This window comes from Pleurodeles waltl, chromosome 1_1, assembly GCF_031143425.1.
Source record: "Pleurodeles waltl isolate 20211129_DDA chromosome 1_1, aPleWal1.hap1.20221129, whole genome shotgun sequence".
In the NCBI taxonomy this organism is placed as follows: Eukaryota; Metazoa; Chordata; class Amphibia; order Caudata; family Salamandridae; genus Pleurodeles; species Pleurodeles waltl.
The window spans coordinates 383,787,956-383,810,586 of NC_090436.1; the positions used below are offsets into that span (position 1 = coordinate 383,787,956).

A 22,631-nucleotide genomic window follows, 5' to 3' on the forward strand; every position below is an offset into this window, starting at 1 on the left:
AAAAAAAAAGCATCATATAAAAGTGACATTCAGTCTCTCAATGTCAACACCGTGATTCCTTCTAAATCACAAGAAACAAAGGGGCAGCAAAGGGGCTCCTTCTTCCTTGTGATCAGTGCTGTGAGTTAAAGAGCGCTAGGAGCACTAGAATGGTACCAGATGCCCTGTTAGTGGCATTCATTCACAGAGTGACAGCTTCCTGGGCATTGGGGAGGGGCAGAGGCCAGCAATGCTCTCATGGACTAAAGCATGTTCCACTTGATCGTCCTTTCCCAATGTGCAACTTTATAACATTTCAAACCATCTTCCACCAAGGTACAGGAGTTGCACTACTGGCAAAGTTATATGTAAACATCTCGGAGTCATATGTAAACATCTCGGGTTAACTTACAAAAGGGCCTTGAGGGTGCAAATGGAATGTGTACTTGTGTTAGCATTTCCAGGGTACTTCTGAACTATAGAAGGTATCCTGGACTCTTTCCAGATATGTGATATCACTGGTGAAGTTGGTAAGCGAACCTGGTGGACTGTACATGAGGGTTCCACACAGCAAGAGTTTGCTGTGATCTGTAGCTTGAAGGTGAGGTGCTCTATGTAGTTGGATGCGGTGTCTGCAGAGGTGGTGCAGCAGATGGAGTCCTTGAAAAGGATGTTGATTCCTCCTCTAGCCTTGTGTTGGCAGTCTTGCCTGACAATTTTGTATCCAGTAGTGATAGTAGTGCAATGCCCAGTGCCGAGGCTGGGGCGAGCCAAGCTTCCATGAGGAAGAACAGGTTGGTCCAAGATTTGGTCATTCAGAAGGTCTCATATCCTCGCTGTGTGTTTGCCAAGCCAGCAGATGTTAAGTAACAAACATGTGAGTGAAAAGTGTATGGTGGGGGGTTGGTGTGTGAGGTCTGGCAGGCGCTAGGTGTGTTGGTGTCAGGTAAGGGGTGTTAATGTGGTAGGGGGGTGGGAGTGAGAGTGCACACAAATCTACCTGAGGAGAAGGTGAAGTTCCTTTCGTGTTGAGAGGAATGGTGTAGTAGCAGTGTGGAGAGTGGTGGCTGGGGTTCAGAGATCAAAGGAACGCAGCGGGCTAGCGGTGGTTTGGGAACAATGAGGGTTTCCGGCACTGGGCACAGTCTAGGCATGGACTGGTGCAGAGAGGCTTGCCTTTGGCGCATTAGTGGCGAATCAACAGTGCGACTACCTTTAATTCGGTCCTGGGAGTGGGGGAGGAGCGCAAGGGGAAGTGGACGTGGAAGAGAACGGTGCAGGAGATTGGAGGCGAGAAGCAGGAAAACAGGAGATAAGAAAAGGTAAGAAGGGAAGGAAACAAGGGCACAGGCAGGGGAGACAGAGGTGCAGCACAATCAGAGCAGAGGGTCCTGCCAAGAGGCACAAAAAAGAGACAGCAAGAAATGAGCAAGGAACAAAAAGGAGGGACCAAAAAGTATGAGAAATAGGCACAAAATGAGAGCAGAAAAGACACAAAATGGTGAGTAGAGTACATCATAGGAACAAAAGAGGCAGAAAACAATGGGCAGAGTGTGAATGAAAGGGAAACAAGAGGCACAATAATAACAAAAAAGAAGCACAGAGTACAAATTAGAGGCACAAAAAGAGAAAAAAGAGGCAAAAGAGGTGAGAGAGATTGAGTGAGAGAGAGATTGCGCAAGAGAGGCAGTGCAAGAGAGCAGGCAGAAGTGGAGCTAAGCGGGAGCCTCAAGCATGGAGCCAGATCCGAAAGGGCCTCGGCTGGTTGGAGGTTAGTCCTGGGGGACTAGGGCTTGCCACCTGCTTAATAAAAGATATGATGCTTAATAAAAGATACAATGCCTGATGTATTTTACAGAGCACATGCTCTGCTCTTTCTGATGGTCAAAGTTTCATAAGTGGGGAATACCTCTTGAATACAGGATATTCTGCAGATCCTTGCAGTCAGGACATGCACCACCAGGAACTGCCTAGGTTGCACTGAAGTCACTGTTTAGGCACATCACTGCAACGTGCCTATGCCAATGAGACCTCTGTCCTGATGCAATGGGCAAGTGATCACCCATTCCAGAGCATGCACTTGAACAGCTCTGGTAATTAGGGCAAGCTATTTCTCATCTTTTCAAACCAACATCTAAACACTCAGGCATGCCTAATGGCAATCTTATTGCTGCCGCTGGTCATTATTGCGGCCTTAAGCAGCTATCTATAGAGCTGTGAAGAGCAAAAGGTATAAGGTAATGATTGCAGGTATGGTTTAAGAGAAGAATTACAACTTTTTTGGGGTGTTATGCTGGTCTGCCCCATAAAAGTTAAACTGCAGGTTCAAACACTTATCTGCTTACTCCATCACACTCTACAACATAACATCAGTTATATAAGTTGGACAAAGTAACCCTGACATATATTAAAATGATATTGCAAGTCACATAGGCGTTCCAGGTGACTTGCAATATCCTTATCATGTACAGCAGATGGTACTTTATCCCTTATAATACATGGTCACACCATCGCCTTTTCCACAAACCACTTAAATCTTTAATACATAGCTCTTTCACATAATAGAGAAATCATTTTTGCATATATGAGGAATAAAAATAGAATCTCTAGTGAAAAATGAAACATATAAATAAGCTGTGATATACATGTTTCAAGAGATTTTGGGCCAGATGTAGGAAATTCCTGCATTGCGACTCGTAAATTACGAGCCTGAGCAACTCGCAATTTGTAAGTCGCAATTTGTAAGTCGCAATGCCGGATGCAGGATGGTGTCACTGACACCATCTGCGAGTCGCAAGGGGGTCGCAAAAGGCCCACCTCATTAATATTAATGAGGTGGGTCGCAATTTGCGACCCCCTTGCGAGTCGCAGCACTCACAGGGATGGTGGCCTGCTGGAGACAGCAGACCACCATGTCGGTGACTGCTTTTAAATAAAGCAGTTTTTGTTTTTGTAATGCAGCCCATTTGCCTTAAAGGAAATGAGGTCTGTGCTGCTTACACTGCTTACTGGGCCTCATCCCGTCTCCCAAAGAAGGAAGGATATGTTATAATTTTGCCCAACTGAGTCTCTTACTGGTGACAAGCAGAGTTGCCATTGGGTGGCTCTCTCCTGCTTGGCCCACAATTCTGGCATGATCCAGGGACCTCATGGAGTGGTCTTTGGGGGAACTGAGATGCATAAAAGAAGTTCGTATGGGTGAGCGCTTGGAGGATGACTGTCGGGATTGGGAGTACATGATACCGGACATAACGGAAGTGGGAGGGGCGGCACAGAGCAGGGCACTGAATGTGGGCTCCTGGGGGTGGCATCCAAAGGATGTCCACCCCTGGGCATTTTCGGACAGGTGGAGAGTTACAGACATGAAGGCCTGCCATTAGTCCGTTTGAAATAGTGTGGAGGTTAGGTAGCAGTTAGTCAGAATCAGCTATTTTAGGTTATTCTGACACTCTGGTCCTCAGGAGAAGGCAGTTAGGTTGTTTGTCAGAGTAAGCGGTAGGTTAAATTATGTCTGAACAGTCAGAAGCAATTAGAAAAGCGCTTTTCATAACATGCGAGGCAGGCAGAGCTGATTTAATTCACCATGGTGTCCTGGCTCATGCGTGGGCCGGCATGGAGCGACCCAAGCGCGCTGCAGCTAGTGGAGTGGCAGCGGCCATTTTAGTTTGCTCACCACCTGTCAAACAAAAAACGGCATAAGGCCGTATTCAAGAGACGGTGCAGAATGAATGGGCTAGCAAGTTAAAAAAATGTAAAGTTGAATGCGTCTTTGTTAATGACGATTCAGCGCCTACTGAAATAGTGAAACACTCTAAAAATAAAAAGCCGACTCTGGTGGAGCATGGCTGCCAGGCAAAAAAGAGAAAGTTATGCATAAAATCAGCTCTGCCTCAGGAGAGTGTGGACAGCATAAGCAGACAGGAGGGGGCAGCAGTGAGCACAGTTGAGCGTCGCAGCACAAATGAAGAACACAACGTAGTGCCCATTTTTAAAACTACTCTGAAAGAAACATTTTTGAAGGCTGTATCAATAGCAAATCATGAACGTATGTTGCCAGCTATGAAATGTTCTTCAGAAGGACAAGTTTCTGCCGGTTTTCAGTCAGAAAACCAGTAGTTTGAAAATAACAATTCGGTGACAGACTTAGAAAATATAGAAGAAAAGATTTTAAACAATGAAATAAAAAGGAGTAAGGATACAGTGATTTTGATGAGCCTAAAAGCACCAGTTGACAAGGTGAAAGAGGGTTTTACTACTGTAGATAGCAAAAAAGAAGTAGGAAGGTGGGTTTGGCTTTCACATGATGAGGTAGAAATTTAGGGGTCAGGACCACAGCCCCTGCAGGTTGCGGCGATCTTCGGGACAAGAAAGGGAAAATACTGCTTTAGACATAGAAGAGCAGTAATGTCCAGCCGGCTGGGTACCAGGTGTCCCAGGTGGACCGGCCAGAAGAGAGGGAGAGGTTTGGGGCAACCATCCTGACAGCGCAGGAGAAGATTGCTGCAACCACAAGTGTAAATTATCAAAACATTGATTGGAAGCGTTATGATGGGGGTTTTGGGGATGGGAAATGTCCTAGTGGGAGTGCTGTGCAGGTGGAGGGTGATTTTGATTGTGAGCTGGATTATGAAGAGAAAGATGAGGATCTAGAGGAAGGTGAAATTCCGCATTGGAAGAATAAGAAAGGAGAGTTAAAGGGTGAGATATCAAGAGAGGAGGGGGGAATAATAAAAGTTTGTCCAAAGTTCATTTACAAAGGGATTTACAAAGAGGATTTCAAGAAATAATTTGGGGTGTTAGGAGTTCACAGGACAAGAAAGGACAGAAGAAAGCCTTGCCGGAGCCAAAGAACAGATTGCGAACAGGTGAGACTCAATGGTGGAGTAGCTGGGGGTTATTGAAGAAAGGGCTCCACGTAAAATGGCAGATAAAAGAATGAATACCATGCTGACTGATAAAAGTGTTGAAACAGATCAAGATATTGGGGAACTGACAAGAGAAATAAAGAAGGTGATTACATGGCTAAGTCAGTGGGTGATGAAGCAAGTGGAGCTAATATTGCTGAAGAGAAACAATAGGTTAGTAAAGAGGAAGAAAAGAATGATAGTGGTAAAAAGAATAAGAATGAAGGTGTAAAAAGGTTACCATATATGGGTTTGTCCATGCCTTTGGGCGCACATATTACTACGGACACAAAAGAAAAGATTTGGAAAGGAGAGTTTATAGATGTTTACAAGTTATTACACAGAGAAATACAATCCTAAGAGGGTTCCAGAGAGGAGGATTGGGAATTGGCGAAAAGGCCCAGAGTGCCGACAACAATAGACACTTAGACATCAGTGTTTTTAATTTATGATAGTGTACATTGTGAAAAATATCCTGAAAGATCAGTATCCATATTTAAATATATAGACACAATTCGCAAGGTTAGCACGGAATTTGGAGGGTTTGCTTGGTTTCACTATGATGAAGAGTTTAGGGCCCGCATGGTGCTTTTATCTGAAAAACCCTGGGGTGAGGTAGATAAAGAGTTATGGGTTCAGTGATGTACTCTCAAAGGCTGCCTCCAACTATGCATACAGTCAGCAGTTTAGCAATAACACATCAGTCCTTTCTCGGGTAGCCCACCTCTTTCGGGGTGGAATCATGGGGTAAGGGTCAAAACCTTAACTCTGGGACCTGTTGGGGTCTTAACAGGAGCTACTGCCCAAGGAACCCCTGCAAATATAAACATGAATGTTCAAGATGCGGTCGAAAACATGCAATTTTACAATGTTTCAATGAACAGGCAGGTTTTGGAGGGAATGGTCAAACCAGAGTTGGGGGGGGGATCATTTCAACCTGCTAACAAAGGCTTTTACGCCAATCAATCTCCTGTCATTTTGGTTGAAGTTCTATCCTGAAAGAGAAGAAGCTACAAAGTTGGAATGGGATTTCAGAGAGGGCTTTTGACTTGGTTATTAAGTCCAAGATATAGAACGTTTGCAGCCAATCTTAAATCCGCGAGAGAGCATCATCAGGTTATTAAACAAAAACTAAACAAAGAAGTGGTCGAAGGAAGAATGGCTGGCCCATGTTCAGATTGGCCTTTTAAGGACTTAATGATTTCTCCGGTTGGTGTGGTTCCTAAAAAGATTGAAGGTGAGTTTTGCATGATACATCATTTATCATGGCCCCATGGTATGTCAGTTAATGACTACATAGCAAAAGAGGATAATGCAGTACAATTTGCCACAGTTGATGTTGCTTTTGCATTGATCAGACAGGTAGGTTCTAAGGCTAAGCTAGCAAAATGTGATATTAAATCAGATTTTCACCTACTGCCGGTTCATCCTTTGGATTTTCCACTGTTAGGTATTCAGTTCGACAATCAGCTATATGTAGACAAAGTATTACCTAAGGGTTGTGCTATTTCGTGCAGTTTGTTTGAAGCTTTCAGTTCCTTTTTACAGTGGTGTTTTAGTTTCTGGACAGGCAATGAACTAGTGACACATTACCTGGATGATCTTTTGTTTGTGGGAAAGGACAAGACATACAATTGTGAATGGGCGCTTCAAGAATTCCAAGATATGGCAGCTGAGCTTGGTGTACCACTAGCTGCTGAGAACACAGAAGGTCCACATACCTGTTTGTTTTTTCTAGGAATTGAGATGGATACGGTGAATATGTAATAAGATTGCCTGACAAAAAAATCTAATTGTAGCTTTACTAGAGCAAGCATTGGTGGCGACAACACTTCAACTACAGCAAATCCAGTGTTTTTTAGGGCATTTTAATTTTGCCTGCAGAGTGGTCAGAGCAGGTAGAACTTTTTGTAGATGCCTGGGTTTTGCCATGTCAGGAGTTCAGTTGCCATACCATTGGACTATGTGGTCACTGGTTTTTGATTTTGATTGGAGAGTGCAATTTTTTTCGGATGCAGCAGGATCCACAGGTTTTGGATTATTTTGGGAAGGCAGGTGGTGTGCTGAACAATGGCCGCTCCAATGGGTTAAGGAAAATTGCCTTTTTTTAAATTTGTTCCTTTGGTAGTAGCTTTGGCTGTTTGGAGTAGTCATTTGAAGAACAAAACGGTAACTTTCAATGTTAACAGAGCAGTAGTGGACTTGGTCAACGGTCAGAAAGTCAGAGATAAACACCTTCTGAAATTACTGCAAAGATTCATGCTAGAATGCTTAATGTTTAACATTGTTTTCAGAGCCAAGCATGTGCCAGATGCGAACAATAATATAGCAGATGCATTGTCTTGTTCGCAGTGGCAGATATTCCGTGGTTTGGCACCCGAAGCAGACTTGATGAAAACAGAAGTGCCTCAAGAGGTATGGGAGCTAGCAGAATAAGGATGCTTGGCTTGGTGGAGAATTCACTAGAAGAGAATACAACAACTGCCTACAGAAGAGCATGGGAAGAATTTATAGAAATGGGGGCAGTTTCGAGATCTCAGGACAAACAAGGTTGCCTATTACATAGGGAAGATATACTGAAATTCATCATGAATAACATAAACAAAGGTATTTCGGCAACCACGACTGCTGGTAAGCTAGCTGGTTGAAGATTTTACAGTAAATTTTTCTGGGGCTATGAACCTACAGCAGGAGAGATGGGCAAAAGGATGTTACAAGGACAGGCAAAGGAACATCAAAGGGGCAGATTTGTAAGAAATCCTATCTCTGTGAGATTACTGCTCAAATTGGTTGCAACATTAGATGTAGTGTGTTTTTTCCGTTTGGTCAAAAACTATTTAAGTTATGTATGTGTTGGTTGTTTTTTGGTGCGTTCCAAATTTCAGAGCTTGTGAAGAGCACTCGTTCAGGTGGTTTGAGTGTTCAAAATATAACATTATCAGGCGACAAGCTGCAAATTTTCTTAGAATATTCAAAAACAGATCAGAAAGGAAAGTGCGCAAAGGTGTTAAACGGGACGATAGGAAGTATAGCGTGCCCAGTGACAGCGTGGCACAGGTTTAAGGAGGATGGTGGGGGAGTTTCTGGGAATATTTTTGTTCATCAGGATGGGTCCTTATTGACTGCAACACAAGTTCTAGGTCTTTTGAGAAAATCCCAAAAATTTATTGGAGAAGACCCTCTACGCTATGACACACACTCTTTTCGGATTGGTGCTGCTTCTGAAGCTGCCAGGTTGGGTTTTTCTAAACAAGAAGGTAAAAGATTGGGTTGTTGGTCTTCTGATTGTTGCCTGCGGTACATTAGGGAGTTTGAAGATTGTTAGTCTCTTTAGCTATGCTAAGTGTTTTCTTTGTTTTAGGTTGTGTGGTGGGACCTACACTGGCTTTCCTATCGATTTGGATAGTTGGACACTCTTTTGTAAAATGGGCAGCAAAGCGAGCTAAGAAGTGGCCTTTCAGGAAGAACCTAGGCTTCCGGACTGATCAATTGAAGATTGAGTGTTGGGGGAAGGGAGGTATGAAATAGGGACAACATTTGCCTTGTTTATCTAATCTGTTGAGTGTTCGAATTTGTCCTGATGTGCTGTTGCCACAGCTTGCTGAGAATGGTTTAGTATAGCTGTCAGGGCTTGGGCTTATTAAAGATCTGAAGAAGGATATGAACATTATTGGTAAATCTTGGAGTGGAACAAAAATCATTCTCACTAGGCTAGTTCCTAGAAGAGTTTGGAGAGGTGCTGTAAAGTTTACTGCAATAGAGCGAGCCAGGCGTAAAGTAAATAGAGAAATGCAACGTTTAGCTAGATCCAAGGCCATTGTTTGGTTAGAACATTTAGGAGCACATTACATCATTGGTGGTAAGTGCCGCCAACCGCTGCAGCAATGGCCGCCAAAAGACCGCTGCCACAGCTAACATCAGTCTGCCAAATTATGACCATAGCTGGATTTCCGCCACAAGAAGGGCAGAAATCTGGCTATGGCCATATTGGCGGACGGTGTTAAAGTGGCTCTGCTACCACCAGCAGCGCCAGGCCAGTAGACCGCCGCCAAACGAAGTATGTCAAATTATACAACCTAGTGGTGTTCTGCTGGCGGGCGCTGCTGGCGGTAGCAGCGCCCCATACCGTCCCCTGCTGGAAGACACCCTGGATGCAGGTAAGTCGGGTTTCCGACAGGGGTGTGGGGTGTTGTGTGTGGGGGGGGGTAGGATGTGCATGAATGTGTGAGTGTGTGCATGAATGTGTGAGTGTGTGCATGAATGTGAATGTGTGTGTAGTGTTGTTTGCAGGTGTGTGTGTGCATGTGTGAGAAGGCGTGTATGAATGAAAATGTGAATGCGTGCCAGTATGAATGTGTGTACGGATGCATGCGTGAATGAATGGATGCATGCGTGTATGAATGTGTGTATGCCTGTGCGAGTGGGTGTGTGAATGCATGGTGTGTGCCTGTGAGTGTGCGTGTATGGGGGGATTGGAAGGGGGAGCGAATTCCCTGTCACTGGTAGGGCCTACTGCCATGGTTTTTGTGGCGTTACGAACGCCACGAAAACCATGGCGGTAGGCAGGGTTAAAATGCCGCCGGCAGTTCACTATCGGCCGCCAGGTTGGAGATAGTTATCTCTGGCCCGGTGGCTGCTACCGCCATGGCGGTCGGTGTGGTATAATGGCGGGTTGGCAGCCAACCCGCCAATGTCATAATGTGGCGGTATGTACTGCCAGCCTGTTGGCGGTAGTACCGCCACATTTACACCGACCACCTTAGACATTAAAAAAAAAGAGGATTTTCAATTTTTTAGGCAAGATGGTGTACATCTTTCTTTTATTGGGAACGAATTATACATACTGAGATCAGACAAAAGTTGGCTTCAACTTTGACTACATGATCATATGAGAAGCAAGGAGGTTAGATGGTTAAGTTTACAGTCTTCCTAGTGATAACATCGAAACAAAAAAAGGTACACTGTGCCAAGAATGACGTCAAGAGACCACTAGGCACTTCTATGAACAGAAGCAAGAGCCCTCACACATCTCGTTAGAGGTCATGCTTCATCATAAGGCTCGCTCCTCGTCAGACCGATGCTGCAATGACTGATGGGCCCCACAAGGGGGCACTGTGTCAGAGATCTTAATTGGTAATATGTGCCATGGTTATGAGCAAGTAGGAATAAATTTAGACCTACAGGCAAAGAACAAAAAGCAGGAGAAAAAAAGGAAATTTAAAACTGGCTTGGGAACCTCCAAACCATATTTAATTGATCGAGGCAGGGTCCCATTCAAGATTAAAAACACTGTAGAGCAAAAAGGAAATAATGTTCTCACACTCAACCAGAATAATGGTGAAAGGAACTTGCTTCGACCACTAAAAAAGGTCAACATGTTTTGCACCTCAGAAAGTCCTAACGGATTGAATGGCGCTTCATCAGGACCACATAGAAAAAAACTTCTCTAGAGCTAAAGTGAAAACTACATTAAGAATACACCTTTGTGTAAAAAAAGGCCAATATGGATAAGGTGGAAGGAGGCATGTGGAGAAAAACACAAAACATAAGGACCACATAATTTCAGGATCCATTGACAGTGGCAAAAATGCACTAAATGTATATAGTAAGTATTAAAAGTAACGTGGCACTCAGTGCTAACGTGATGCCATGCTAGGTGGTAAACGGGTAATCAGGTGCACTACTGCTTACCATCCTCAATTAGGGACGGGTCTCCATGGGAAAAAGCGTGCCGTTAGGCTGTCGTCGTATCTAAATAGGTACAGAAGGAATGTGAAATAATGATTTTGTGGGACAAACAAACAGATACTCAAAAAGAGGGTTGAATTAGTAATGGACTGATAAAGTGTATACTGCTATTAATACACGAATAAGACACGATATGAAGATGTAATAAGTTAATAATCTCAAGTGAGGCACAATTATTTCCCCCCACACTTCTGTATTAACTTTTATATTTCTACAGAAGTATAGACTGAACCAACACACATACATGAAATAGGAAAAAAGAAAAAAGAGGCAATACCTAATCTCGGTTATTCATTAAACATAAGAGTATATTGCTTCAAGTTGACACAGAAAGAATCTACTGTAAACCAAGCTAAGTGGTCGATGTTTCAATGAAAAGTGCTTGTATGGTCAAACAACGAAGGAAATACAACAGAAGTGAGGACCGCGTCATTGTCCACTGTAGCATGGCCAAAGCATTGTCTAGTTAGCCAGAATACCGATATTCCAAAAAACACCCAAGGAGGAGATCGCCCCATTAGAGCGATATTACTCACAATTTCCAGTGACAGTCCGTGGCCGAAGACCTACCCTGGGGTCGCGTTCCCGAAAAGTAGAAATCGAACACGGCTCCCAGGTAAAAAAGAAAGGTCAAGGCGCGGGCAACCAATCAGCGGGGGAGGTCAAGTGTATCGTGGCGGCACTCCGTAAATGTTGGAAACTGAAAAAGGACAACGTCCCTCAGTAAGAAAGAAAGGGGATACAAACGACAGACTACTGTCGTTTCAACAGAGAGGGGAAAAGAAACACAGCATTGTGCAATAGTAAAGGCGCAATGGAAAAAAATAATAAAAAAATATATCTATACAGCGGGTGCGTACCCTTGTATTGGTAATCTAAGGTGTTTGTATAGATCAAGATCATAGTACGTACGTCAAATGTTAAAGGGACAGTAATAAACCAGACAGTGAAGGTCGAATTACCAACATGGTATACTCGAGTCTTAATAAGTAAAAATTGAAAAAAACTTTGTTGACAATAGACTAAAAGGAGGACCATATGGAAGTCATGTAGGAAATACGTCAAGAAATTGGGAGATGCCTCAGGAGATACTAAGGGTGCTCAACTGACTAACACGCAATATGATGGAAATAACAGAAAATCAATATATCATAAGTAATGAGCCCATCAAGTAGCAGAAGGGAAGTTCATCCACGGTATATCATCATTCAACCCGTGGATATGGGTCCAGAATTTAAAGACCCAGCATTGTTCTATTTTTAATAGAGATTTAGAAGAAAGTTTTGGAGTATCAAGGACGACCCACCACATATCATCAGGGGTGTGGTTTACATCAAGATAGTGGACACTAAGGGGGTTATTCTAACTTTGGAGGAGTGTTAATCCGTCCCAAAAGTGACGGTAAAGTGACGGATATACCACCAGCCGTATTACGAGTTCCATAGGATATAATGGACTCGTAATACGGCTGGTGGTAAATCCGTCACTTTTCTGTCACTTTTGGGACGGATTAACACCTCCTCCAAAGTTAGAATAACCCCCTAAGTTTGGTGGTGAGGCGTCCACATCTAATGTTACTATGGTGTTCATTAATCCTGACCTTGACTGGTTTTGTAGTTATTCCAATATACAGTAAGTCACAAGGGCAAGTGATCATATAAATGCAATTACGGGTATTGCAATTAGTCTCAAAAAGTGCCAGGTACCAATAGGGTCTAAGTCTAGTGTGTTTACCCATTTGGTAAGTATACAAACGTTGCAATTACCACATGGATGATGACCAACTACTGGTGGGAGTCGCCAAAGTGTCATCTGCTCTGGTTCATGTGGGTCTGTCAATGGTCGGGTATGTACTACCAAGTCTTTAATGTTAGTGGTCCTTTTAAAGGCAAACAAAGGTTTAGGTATTGATACCCCTCTACTTCTGAGGATCGACCATCGATTGTTGATCATTTCTTTCAAGGTAGTAGACAGCGGAGTATATGTAGAGACGCAAGTAAGATGATTGTCAGTCGCTTTTGGTTCAGTTGTCAATAATGCCTCTCTATTGTTGTTGCAACAGTGTACCTTTTTTTATTTCAATTTTGACTATTCAGGAATGGTGCTGAGAGCTATGGTAGGCTGTTTCGGCGACAGCTCATCTTTTTACGTTGTGAAGATCTAAGTTCTCGCTGTTTTGGCGACAGATGACAGCAGATATTCAAAGAAAATCCGGGGTTGGGGTGTCAGGAAAAATGCCTTAACAGGGTTTTTCCTGGTGGCAGGATGTAGGAAGCTCAGGACATGCTGGAAGGGTTTGGGGCACTGCAGAAGTAACTTTGGATGAGGGACACAGGGGAACCAGGATGAGTCAGATGGGGAAGCCTGTGCAGGAAAACTATGAGCATGGTGGAGACTGGAAGTGGTAAGAATGGTTTTGATGCATTTTACTGTTGGGGGGAGGTTTATGGGTGGGGTGTTGGGTGAATTTCTTTGTATTAGTGAGGTAATGAATTTAAATTGAAAAATGTTAATGAAATTTAGAGCTGCATTCCTGTCAAAATAAAAGCGGCCTTTAACTCTTAATTTGGTCTGGTCAATCGCCATCTTGCCTGATGTGGTGTCCCCAGAGAGGGAGACACAGCCCCCCGTGAGTGGAAAGGTGGAGGCAGTCCCAAATAGCAAACCGTAAAGAGAGATAAAAGGGCACTGCAATGGAAAGACATGGACCTGGGTGAACGGGGCTGGAGCAGCCTGGGGGCCATCTATATTCAAGATATGGGGGAATCAAGTGAATGGATGTGAAAGGATGACCTCCTGGAGGGAGTCAGAAACCGAGCCTAAAGAGACCCTTTCCTATGGACAAACGTGATCCTCCTGCCAATGTACTGGTGTGGACTTACCTGAACTCACGGTCACTATGCTTGAACACTAAGATGAGTTAGCACTGCTGCAAGCTCTTTGTTGTACCAGAGCCATGTGATGTGAATGTTGCACTGTAATGGATTGGTTTTTGTTTCTCTTTTTCTGGCTAACAGAAAAGCTTAATAAATAAAGAATTGATTAAAAAAAAGAAATTGGCTACTGGGTCACAAGTCGCCTATTATAAAGACACTAGAGACAGGTTTTTAACCAAGGATAGCAGAATCACATGTATTATAAATCGCTACCATAAAACAAAGGAAGCCGATAATGTGACACACAAGCAGCCCGCCAAGTTTCCCAGTCCCATTCATGATGTGCTGGTCCAGTCCATGTTTTTTTCTGTGAATTATGTGACTTATTTATGCTGTTATAAATCAGGACTACGAGTCCCAGAATTCAAAGAAAAAGAAAACCTGGACTGGACCAGCACATCACGCATGGATCTGGAAAACTTGGCAGCTGAGTGACAGAATCTGTACTTTTCGACGCCCTGTTAATATAATGTAGTTATACATAGCCTACAACGGTAAATAGATAAGATATAAGCGTAGACTATAAACAAAAAACCTATTGGCATTTATCACATTTAATTCTGTAAAACAATAGCAGGGAATGGAAAAGGCAGTTATAAGCACAAGCAGAACGAAAGGGTAAGCAGAACTGCAGAAGCAGAGTGGGCCTACGTCAGTCCTATGTCACTTACCTCAACAGCATTGTAAAGTGTTTCTATCTCCGTAACAAAATCTTCTGTCTTTATAGAACTCTCTTGTAACTTTTCTAGAACTGCCTCCAGATTATTCTGAAAAAGACAAGAGCAGATATATAGTTTGATTATAAATCTAATATGTTCCACAGACCTTAATAAAGGGGCAGTAAATAAAGTAAGGGAGCAACAAAAGACGAATTGCTGATAAAGAAGGACACCTCGACTGTTCGGTAAAGTCAGCCCCGATTACCGAAAGCCGTGCAATATCCTACTAATGTCCAATTGTGTGCTATATCAATGGCAAAAGCAGTAAAAATAACAGCAAACGGTTACTATGAATGTATTGCATTGAAACCAGAAGCCGTACTGCTTCTGGCCACACGGTGGAGTGGCACCTTAGAGTACATGTGAGTGTGAGCTTGGAAAACTAATAGTTCTGCTGTGCTGGAAACTGGAAGCCAGCGGGAAGCTACAACACAACTGAGACACGGCAACAGGAATGGTTGGAGTACAAAGTAAGTTGGTCTTTCTGGAACACATCACAATAATAATTTTTCTAACCATACAAACTGGACATTATTTTGGTTAGGCACTCCAGAGTCCCGATCCACCTCCCTTCAGCTAAATACGAAGATTCACCAGGAGGAAAACCACATTTATAGGTCTCACCTACCATCCAGCCAGTGCAAGCGCTGTCGTGAAATGCACTGTTAGTTTACAATGGGCTTAGAGCCCACCCTTTTCTTCCAATTGGCTGGCTTCATTGTCACTCATTTGCTACCTTTTTAGGTCGAGCATAAGCGTACGACCTCTTGTACACTTTTAAGGATACTTCTGTAGGCTTCCAGCTATTTCATTTGTTAGTTTCAGTGTCATTTAAAAATCCTTGCTTCCTAGTAGTCAGTCATGCATCTTTGTCCCTCCTTCTGTGTGGGAGCAGGGACCAACTACTGTATAATCACGCTTGGTCCTGTTTATATGGTCTGTAGGGGATTTTTTTTTATTTTTTACTTTGTTTCCTGCTTCTGTCCAGGGAAGCTTCCCTTTTCATTTGCAGAACATTCTTGCTCTGAGCTTAGCTGTAAACAAGGCTATAAATCAGGCCGTTATCTTGATCACATTTGGTCTTTATGGGCTCTCTGTAGCCGCTCTCAGCTGCCTGGTTCCCACCCTTCCTTGGCTTGGATTTTCTTTACCAAGTGTGCCTGCCTGGAGGATCACTTGTAACTGCTTATAGCCTAGGCACCCATCTCTACCAGGGCTCCAGAATCCTTAGACACAGTGCCCATTTCTGCGCCATACTGGTTCAGTTTAATTCTAATATTCAGTCCCACCTCCAAGCCAATACTAGACCCAAAAGAGCAAAACATAGCTCAGCCAGAGCACCTCGAGTCTAACATTCAGTGCACATTTCTTCTCAGTACTAAGGCTCACACATACATTCTTCAGGACTCCTCGCTTCTGTGGTGCAGAGGCAGTTCCACTACTATGCTGGGCACCAACTCCCAGCTTCACCAGGGTACCTCCAGGCTAACACCCAGCAACACTGGCATGCCAATGCTAGGTTCCACACATAGCTCCATTAACGTATCTCACTTCTGACTTTGTGTGTCCATTACAATTCCAGTACTGCAGCCCACATGCAACTCTGTCAGTGGACCTCAACCCTCACCTGCAGTGCCCCATTATTCCAATACCAGGAATTACACGGCGCTGGGTTTTTCATTCCTCACCCGCTGCCTTTTTTCTATTCCAGCACTGGGCTGGGACACAGCTCTGTCTTTACCCCCAATCCTGATCCAAAGCACCCCAATATTGCTGCATTGGGGTTCACATACAACTCTGCTAATGCACCTCCTGCTGTTCTGCAGTGCCCCTGGCTGTTCCACACTTTGACTTCTGTTTGAGGACGTGGGGGAGCCAATGAAATCTATTCTTAGCTGCCATGTTTATTTGGGAGGGTTTGTTTCAACTTCCTCACTCCGTTCTTTCCTTTACTCAGTTTGCTCTAAATGTTTTCTTTCTCTCCCACTTTTATCTTTCCAGCTCTTAAAATCCACACGTTAAAAATTTTTCTCTCTCTTTCAACCGTTTATTTCTACTCATTTTTTATTTCTCTCTTCCTCTTGCTACCTCCTCTTTCAAATTTGCAAATACATGGTTATTTCTTTCCTTGTTTCGTTCCTCTCTTTTTTCTTCATCAGGCATTCATTTTTTCACTATTTTTTCTCTCCCCTTCATTCTTTGTCTTTTTTATTTGCTCTTTCCTTTCAGTATGTGTCTTTTCACTTTATTTTTATTTTTTTAGACCTTTCTTCTTTCCTGTGATGTTTTTCTTATCTTTATCTGTCAATTCACGTCTTACTATAAATCCCTCTTTTTCCCGTCTGTATGTGGAAGCCACAAGTTACTGGTCAAAACCTGAAGTGTCAAAGTGATTTTCTCATTCTGTGCCTGTGGGAAATATGTCAGTAAATACATGTCCTGGCTCTTTCACTGCTTGTTTCTCTCCCCATCTCTCTTTTTTTCTCTAATGTTAATTTTTATCTTTCGCACTATTTTTTTTTCCTCTTTATCTTTTGTTCGCTAGCTTCCTTCCCTTTTTTCATTTGTCTCACACATTTGCTCTATTTCTTCTCTTAGTTGTGTGTTCATTTTCTCGTTCTTTCGTTCCCTTCTTTCTTTTATTTCTTTGCAACGCCTTCTCTTTTTTCCTTTTGTCTGTTGTATTCCTTTTAGTTCTATTTTCTTGCCCCATCCGCTTTCAAACTAGCTATCAAACAGACCCACTCCTTACAACATACACACAGTGGGGTTTTGTTCCAAATCTATTAACCATGGGCTTCTTTTGACGAGCCAATGGGTTGAGAATGTGGCAATCATGTCTTGGCTCAGCCCAGTGGAGTATATATATATATATCTCCCCTAATGATATTGTCTGCTCAGAATTTATCCCTCCACCTCCACTTCAGTGTTTGCATTGGTCTGCATAAGGGACGACTTTACAAATACAGCCCTCTCTGTCTACTCCAACTGGTTCCTCCTGTGTGTATTGCCCTAATGTGTTAATGCTTTACGCATTAGCACATTAAATACAGACCTACTGTCTCTGGAAATGCTTCTTATACCAATGACTATGGCTGAAAGTAACTCAGATTAGATGGCAACCAAGACACCCATGACTGCTGGTCCTACCAGTGTACTACTGCCTTAGCAGTCTTTGTGAGCTGCACGAGGCAACTCAAGCAAGACTGAGATCATCCTCTTTGGGACGTCTTCCACTTTCTAGACACCATCACTCTGGCCAGTGACTATGGTATATGATGTGTTGCTTCTGTATATAATCTAAGTTTTAAATTTGACCAGGACCTATGCCATGTTCTGCAGACCCAAACTGTAGCCGATAAACGCTTTTCTTCCAAACAGCTAAAGAAAATCATACCTTTTGAAGCTTAGGGACAACTAGAAAAGAGTAGTGAATTCTACTGTTTACACATGTCTAGTTTACAGCAGTAGGCTGTACTTATAACTTTCGGGCTATCTTCTGCAGTTAGTCCCACATGTCGCAGTTAAAATGCTCTTTGGATTTAAGCATTAAGGTCATATTGCAAGCCATCTCCTTCCTGTTAAAAAAAGGTCTACCATTAAAGCTATAGGGGTCATTCCGACACCGGCAGGCGGCGGGCGCCATCCGCCGGGCGGAAACCGCCCAAAGACCGCACCGCGGTCAAATGACCGCGGGGGTCATTTTAAACTTTCCCGCTGGGCCGGCGGGGGATCTCCAGAAGATCGCCCGCCGGCCCAGCGGGAAAGCCCCTGCAAAGAGGAAGCCGGCTCCGAATGGAGCCGGCGGATTTGCAGGGGTGCGACGGGTGCAGTCAGTGAAAATCTTTGTGGGGCCCTGTTAGGGGGCCCCACGACACCCGTTCCCGCCAGCCTCTTCCTGGCGGTGTAAACCGCCAGGAAGAGGCTGGCGGGAAGGGGGTCGGAATCCCCATGGCGGCGCTGCAAGCAGTGCCGCCATTGAGGATTCCCTGGGCCAGGGGAAAACCGGCGGGAAACCGCCGGTTCCCCTTTTCTGACCGCGGCTTTACCGCTGCGGTCAGAATAGCCCGGGAAGCACCGCCAGCCTGTTGGCGGTGCTTCCTCTGCCCTCCACCCTGGCGGTTTGAAACCGCCAGGGTCGGAATGAGGGCCTATGTTTCCAATAAGTCTCAGTTTTTTTTGGATCTGTCTGTGACCCCTTCGTTCCAGGCTATCAGCTCAAGTCAAGCTACCTGCCCATGAAATCCATCCATAGATAACCTAAAACCAGAACTGGATGAAAAGGTTTCTCAGGTTTGGGGCCACATTGCACAATTGTAGATCATCCTAGCCTTTGTAAAGCATTACAAGTATATATTAATAAAAGGTTTAAAAATCATATCTATCTTAACGCTTATAATTTATTAAGCTAAAAACAATACAGATTTCTCTCCACTGAAAGACCTCTCTCACTCAATGGCCCAACTTCCTCTACCGCCTCGACTTCAATGCACTCACCCCTGCCACTAACTTATCATCATGGAACACTAAGTACAGATGAGCTTCCCACCACACTAAGTACCCTAGATATCTCTGGTACAGTGCTCAACTAGTTTTCCACCTGACTTCCTAATCGCTCTCTTGGTGCGTGAAGCATTACACACTTTTTGGATTTTGTTTACAAAAGTTCTCATTGTATTGATACATTTCAGCTCAGATTGAGAGCTCCCTAATATAAAGATCCCACAAACATCAACCCTGATGCCTCCATGGTATGCCCTTGGTGTCCCCAACGCTGCATTTTTAAAGTCCCATTCAGAGGTGGGGAAACCACAAGGCCTCCATCTGTGGAGCCTCTGCCAATTCCACGGGAATTAAGCCTTGACCCGACGGTCATCAAAAAAGGACCGCCCAGTCACAGTGGCAATAGTCCTGCCTTGTCTAGGTCTATTAATGGAAAAATCAGTGATGATAACTGCCTCTAGGCAGGGGCTACCGTCAATAGTCACATCCTGCGGTCAAAGGTGATGCTTGGTCCTTTGTGTGGAAGTTTCCCTGAGATGCTGGGTGATAGCTCTTTACACAATCATTTCCCCAGCATGACTGTCAAGGGGTGACCGTCAACACCCACAGAGTACGGAATGCTCAGTCCAATGGGGACCCACTCACTCTGGCCAGTGACTGGTATAGTCAGGTGCACCACCTAACCTCACCAGTTGTGATATGATGATGATCAAAAGTGCTGAGAATCAACTAGCACTTTACCCTCTATACCATTTTTCTGCCCCTATATTTAGAGATGGAAAACATACTGATCTTGGCCTATACAAGACCAGTGCCTTGAATGTTAAGGCTCTCGAAACTGAACACTCCTCTAGATGAAATACAGTGTGTTCTCTATGGAGTGCAACAGCAATGACAGTGGAGCATCGGCAGATCCTCCCAGGACTTTAAAGGCCCACACTCGGATTTAGTTGTGTTCCACGTCAGCAGATGAAGTGGGAAGGTGTGTAGAAGCTGGAACTGCAGGAATAAGGGATTCCCGCAAAGAAGTAACATACCTCAATAAAGGTATACCTAGCCATCTTGTAAGGGACATCCTATACATATTATGAAGCAGGCAGTGAATGCTAGTAGTGGGATAATCCTGTGAAAGATTTTAATTGCTCACCTAATCTCAAATCAGGAAATTTCCTCAGACATAATCACAGTGGTATCTCATCCATGAGGGTGTAGGGATATAACCATGCCTCACACGTCGGATTCAAAGAGGATGAATCTGTGAGGCACCACCTTCTGTATAATGCAATAGGTGGTACTGCACAAATCCAGTCTCTAAGCGTAGCAAGCAAAAGGGAAATTAAACACATATATAATGTGTCAAATGGTCTATCACAAGTGCATTATTTAGGCTGACAGAAAGATGAGGTTGACATCACCTCCCTAAACTTTCTAACAGTGTTCTGAACAATGGCCCACCAGCTAATGATGATGCATTTGAAAGTCATGTGGTCACACAAGAAGTGAGCAACCAGTCAACATATGGCCAGTCGCCACAAAATATAATACAATTTGAGTGACCAGTCATATACTGAAAGCTCAGTGCTAGCATTTACGCTTATGTGTTTAATGTGCTATCTAGAAGGTTGAGATGAGACAAGAGTTCTTGTATGAGCACCTGCAGGTCCTCACTAACAGCGCGGATGTAGTGGCAGAGAGGCAGATTACTTGGGATTGCATACTGCAGCCGGGTAGTGATTTGGTGGCCAGGGAAGGAGTGAGTTTGCATGAATGTGCTCATCTTGCATTCACTTGCATACATTTGTGTAAGAGAGATAAGAGAAAGGGGGAGAGTGTGCCAGATGGGCTGTTCCTCATTTGACCAATTAATATCCTTCCTCTTTCCTCTGCATCTGGGACAAATGACAGGCCATACCCCTGATGTAATTGTGATCATTCTTGGCTTATATTGGGTATCTCATGCTCGACTGAGTCAACATGTGCCATAATGGGGGACATTCTCAGAATCACTGGCATGGTGGTTGCCATCCATGGAATAATGCAGGTCTGGCCAAAATCGAGTATATTCTTGACTAATGAGGTGAGGAGTTTAGAATCTGGGGACAGCTTAGCCAGTGCTAAAGGTGAGCACATTTAGGGGGTCATTCCGACCCTGGCGGTAAAACCCGCCAGGGCCGTGAACGACGGAAAGCACCGCCAACAGGCTGGCAGGTCAGAAAAGGGGATCCAGCGGTTTCCTGCCGGATTTCCCCTGGCTGGGCTGAACCTCCATGGCGGCGCTGCAAGCAGCGCCGCCATGGGGATTCCGACCCCCTTACCGCCAGCCTGTTTCTGGCGGTTTTGACCGCCAGGAACAGGATGGCGGGAACGGGTGTCGTGGGGCCCCTGGGGGCCCCTGCACTGCCCATGGCATGGGCAGTGCAGGGGCCCCCTAACAGGGCCCCAGCATGATTTTCACTGTCTGCATAGCAGACAGTGAAAATCGCGACGGGTGCAACTGCACCCGTCGCACCCCTGCATTCGGAGCCGGCTTCTGTGTTGCAGGGCCTTTCCCGCTGGGCCAGCGGGTGTTCCCTTGGCGGGCGCCCGCCGGGCCAGCGGGAAAGTCAGAATGGCCTCCGCGGTCTTCTGACCGCGGAGCGGCCAATTGGCGGGGTAAGTTTGGCGGGCGGCGACCGCCGCCTGCCAAACTTGGAATGAGGGCCCAAGTGCCATCAAAGACAGCAGACGTTCTGTCACTGTCTTTTTCCTGTCCTCTTATATCTACACATGTGGCTGGAGTGTAAATAGAATTATATCCTTCATCTACACATGCACAGCATGCATGTAAACAGTAAGTATGATGAATGCTGGAAGTGGAAGTTGGCTTTATTGTGTTTGGTGGAGGTCTGCCTCACATGATCACGTGTAATCAAGAAAACACACTCAAATCATACATTGTAGTTCCTCTAAACTCTTTACTGCCCCCACAAGAAACATGCCACCACCTGCAAGGTCAATTCTAACTACACACATATACTGTTATGTAGGTTCAAGAGACAATCATAACTTGTAACTCACAAAGTAGAATCATGGCGTGGAGAAAGGTTTACCAAGCCATCCTGATGCCAGCATTACCAGTGCCTGTGCACCACACCAAAACACATTAGTTTATCAAACTCTGGCACAGTCAACAGCAATGGCACCGCACAACATGTCAGAAGACAACACACACCAGCAGACATTTAATTCCAAGCAAAATACACAGTTGAAATAGAAAGCAAATTCTGCGACACGACAGGATACCAGCATGAAATAAAAGGCAAGAAAACACACGCCACCAACTGATGAAAAGTAGCAGTGACCCAACACTTACAGAAGTGCACAGAAATCGTCTGCTGCCATAATTGCCTAGGCAACACTGCATGGAACTAAAACCACATGTGACTAATTCCAGTCTGGGAATGCAAAGTAATATATCATATGGATCCCCCATGTGCCAATTACATCAGAGTTCAAATATCACCACATAAGCCTAGCCCTCAGAACTGACTGAAAGGAGAGAAGTGTATTAAAAAAGCAAAGTCAGCAGCCACCACTTGTGGGGGCCAAATTAAAATATTTGGTAACTACATCACACCCCAACTTGCCATAATAATTCAGCTAACATGACACAATTCTGTCTTATGCTGACAATAACAAGGAGCCAAAAAGCACAACGAAAGTACCCACTGTTTCAAAACTCTTGCTGGAAAAAGCTTCTCTCATTGGTGAAGTCCTCACAACAGTATTAGAATTTGATATGGGATGCCAATTAATGACCAGTTGTTAAGTAGGGCTCCAGTAAAAGATGATGGGGAAACGTT

At 44.3% G+C, this 22,631-nt stretch overlaps 1 protein-coding gene across 2 annotated transcripts in view; it reads right to left on the reverse strand.

Annotated features, from left to right (window-relative positions):
* Nucleotides 1–22,631, reverse strand: part of CMYA5 (cardiomyopathy associated 5) — a 249,381-nt gene that overhangs the window by 97,180 nt on the left and 129,570 nt on the right. For both annotated transcript variants that reach the window (XR_011201397.1, XM_069223208.1), the window contains exon 3: nt 14,239–14,334. Coding sequence is in view for 1 of the 2 variants with exons in the window: in XM_069223208.1 (XP_069079309.1) it covers nt 14,239–14,334 (96 nt within the window). In the remaining variant the exon portion in view is untranslated. The remainder of the gene's footprint in view (nt 1–14,238; nt 14,335–22,631) is intronic.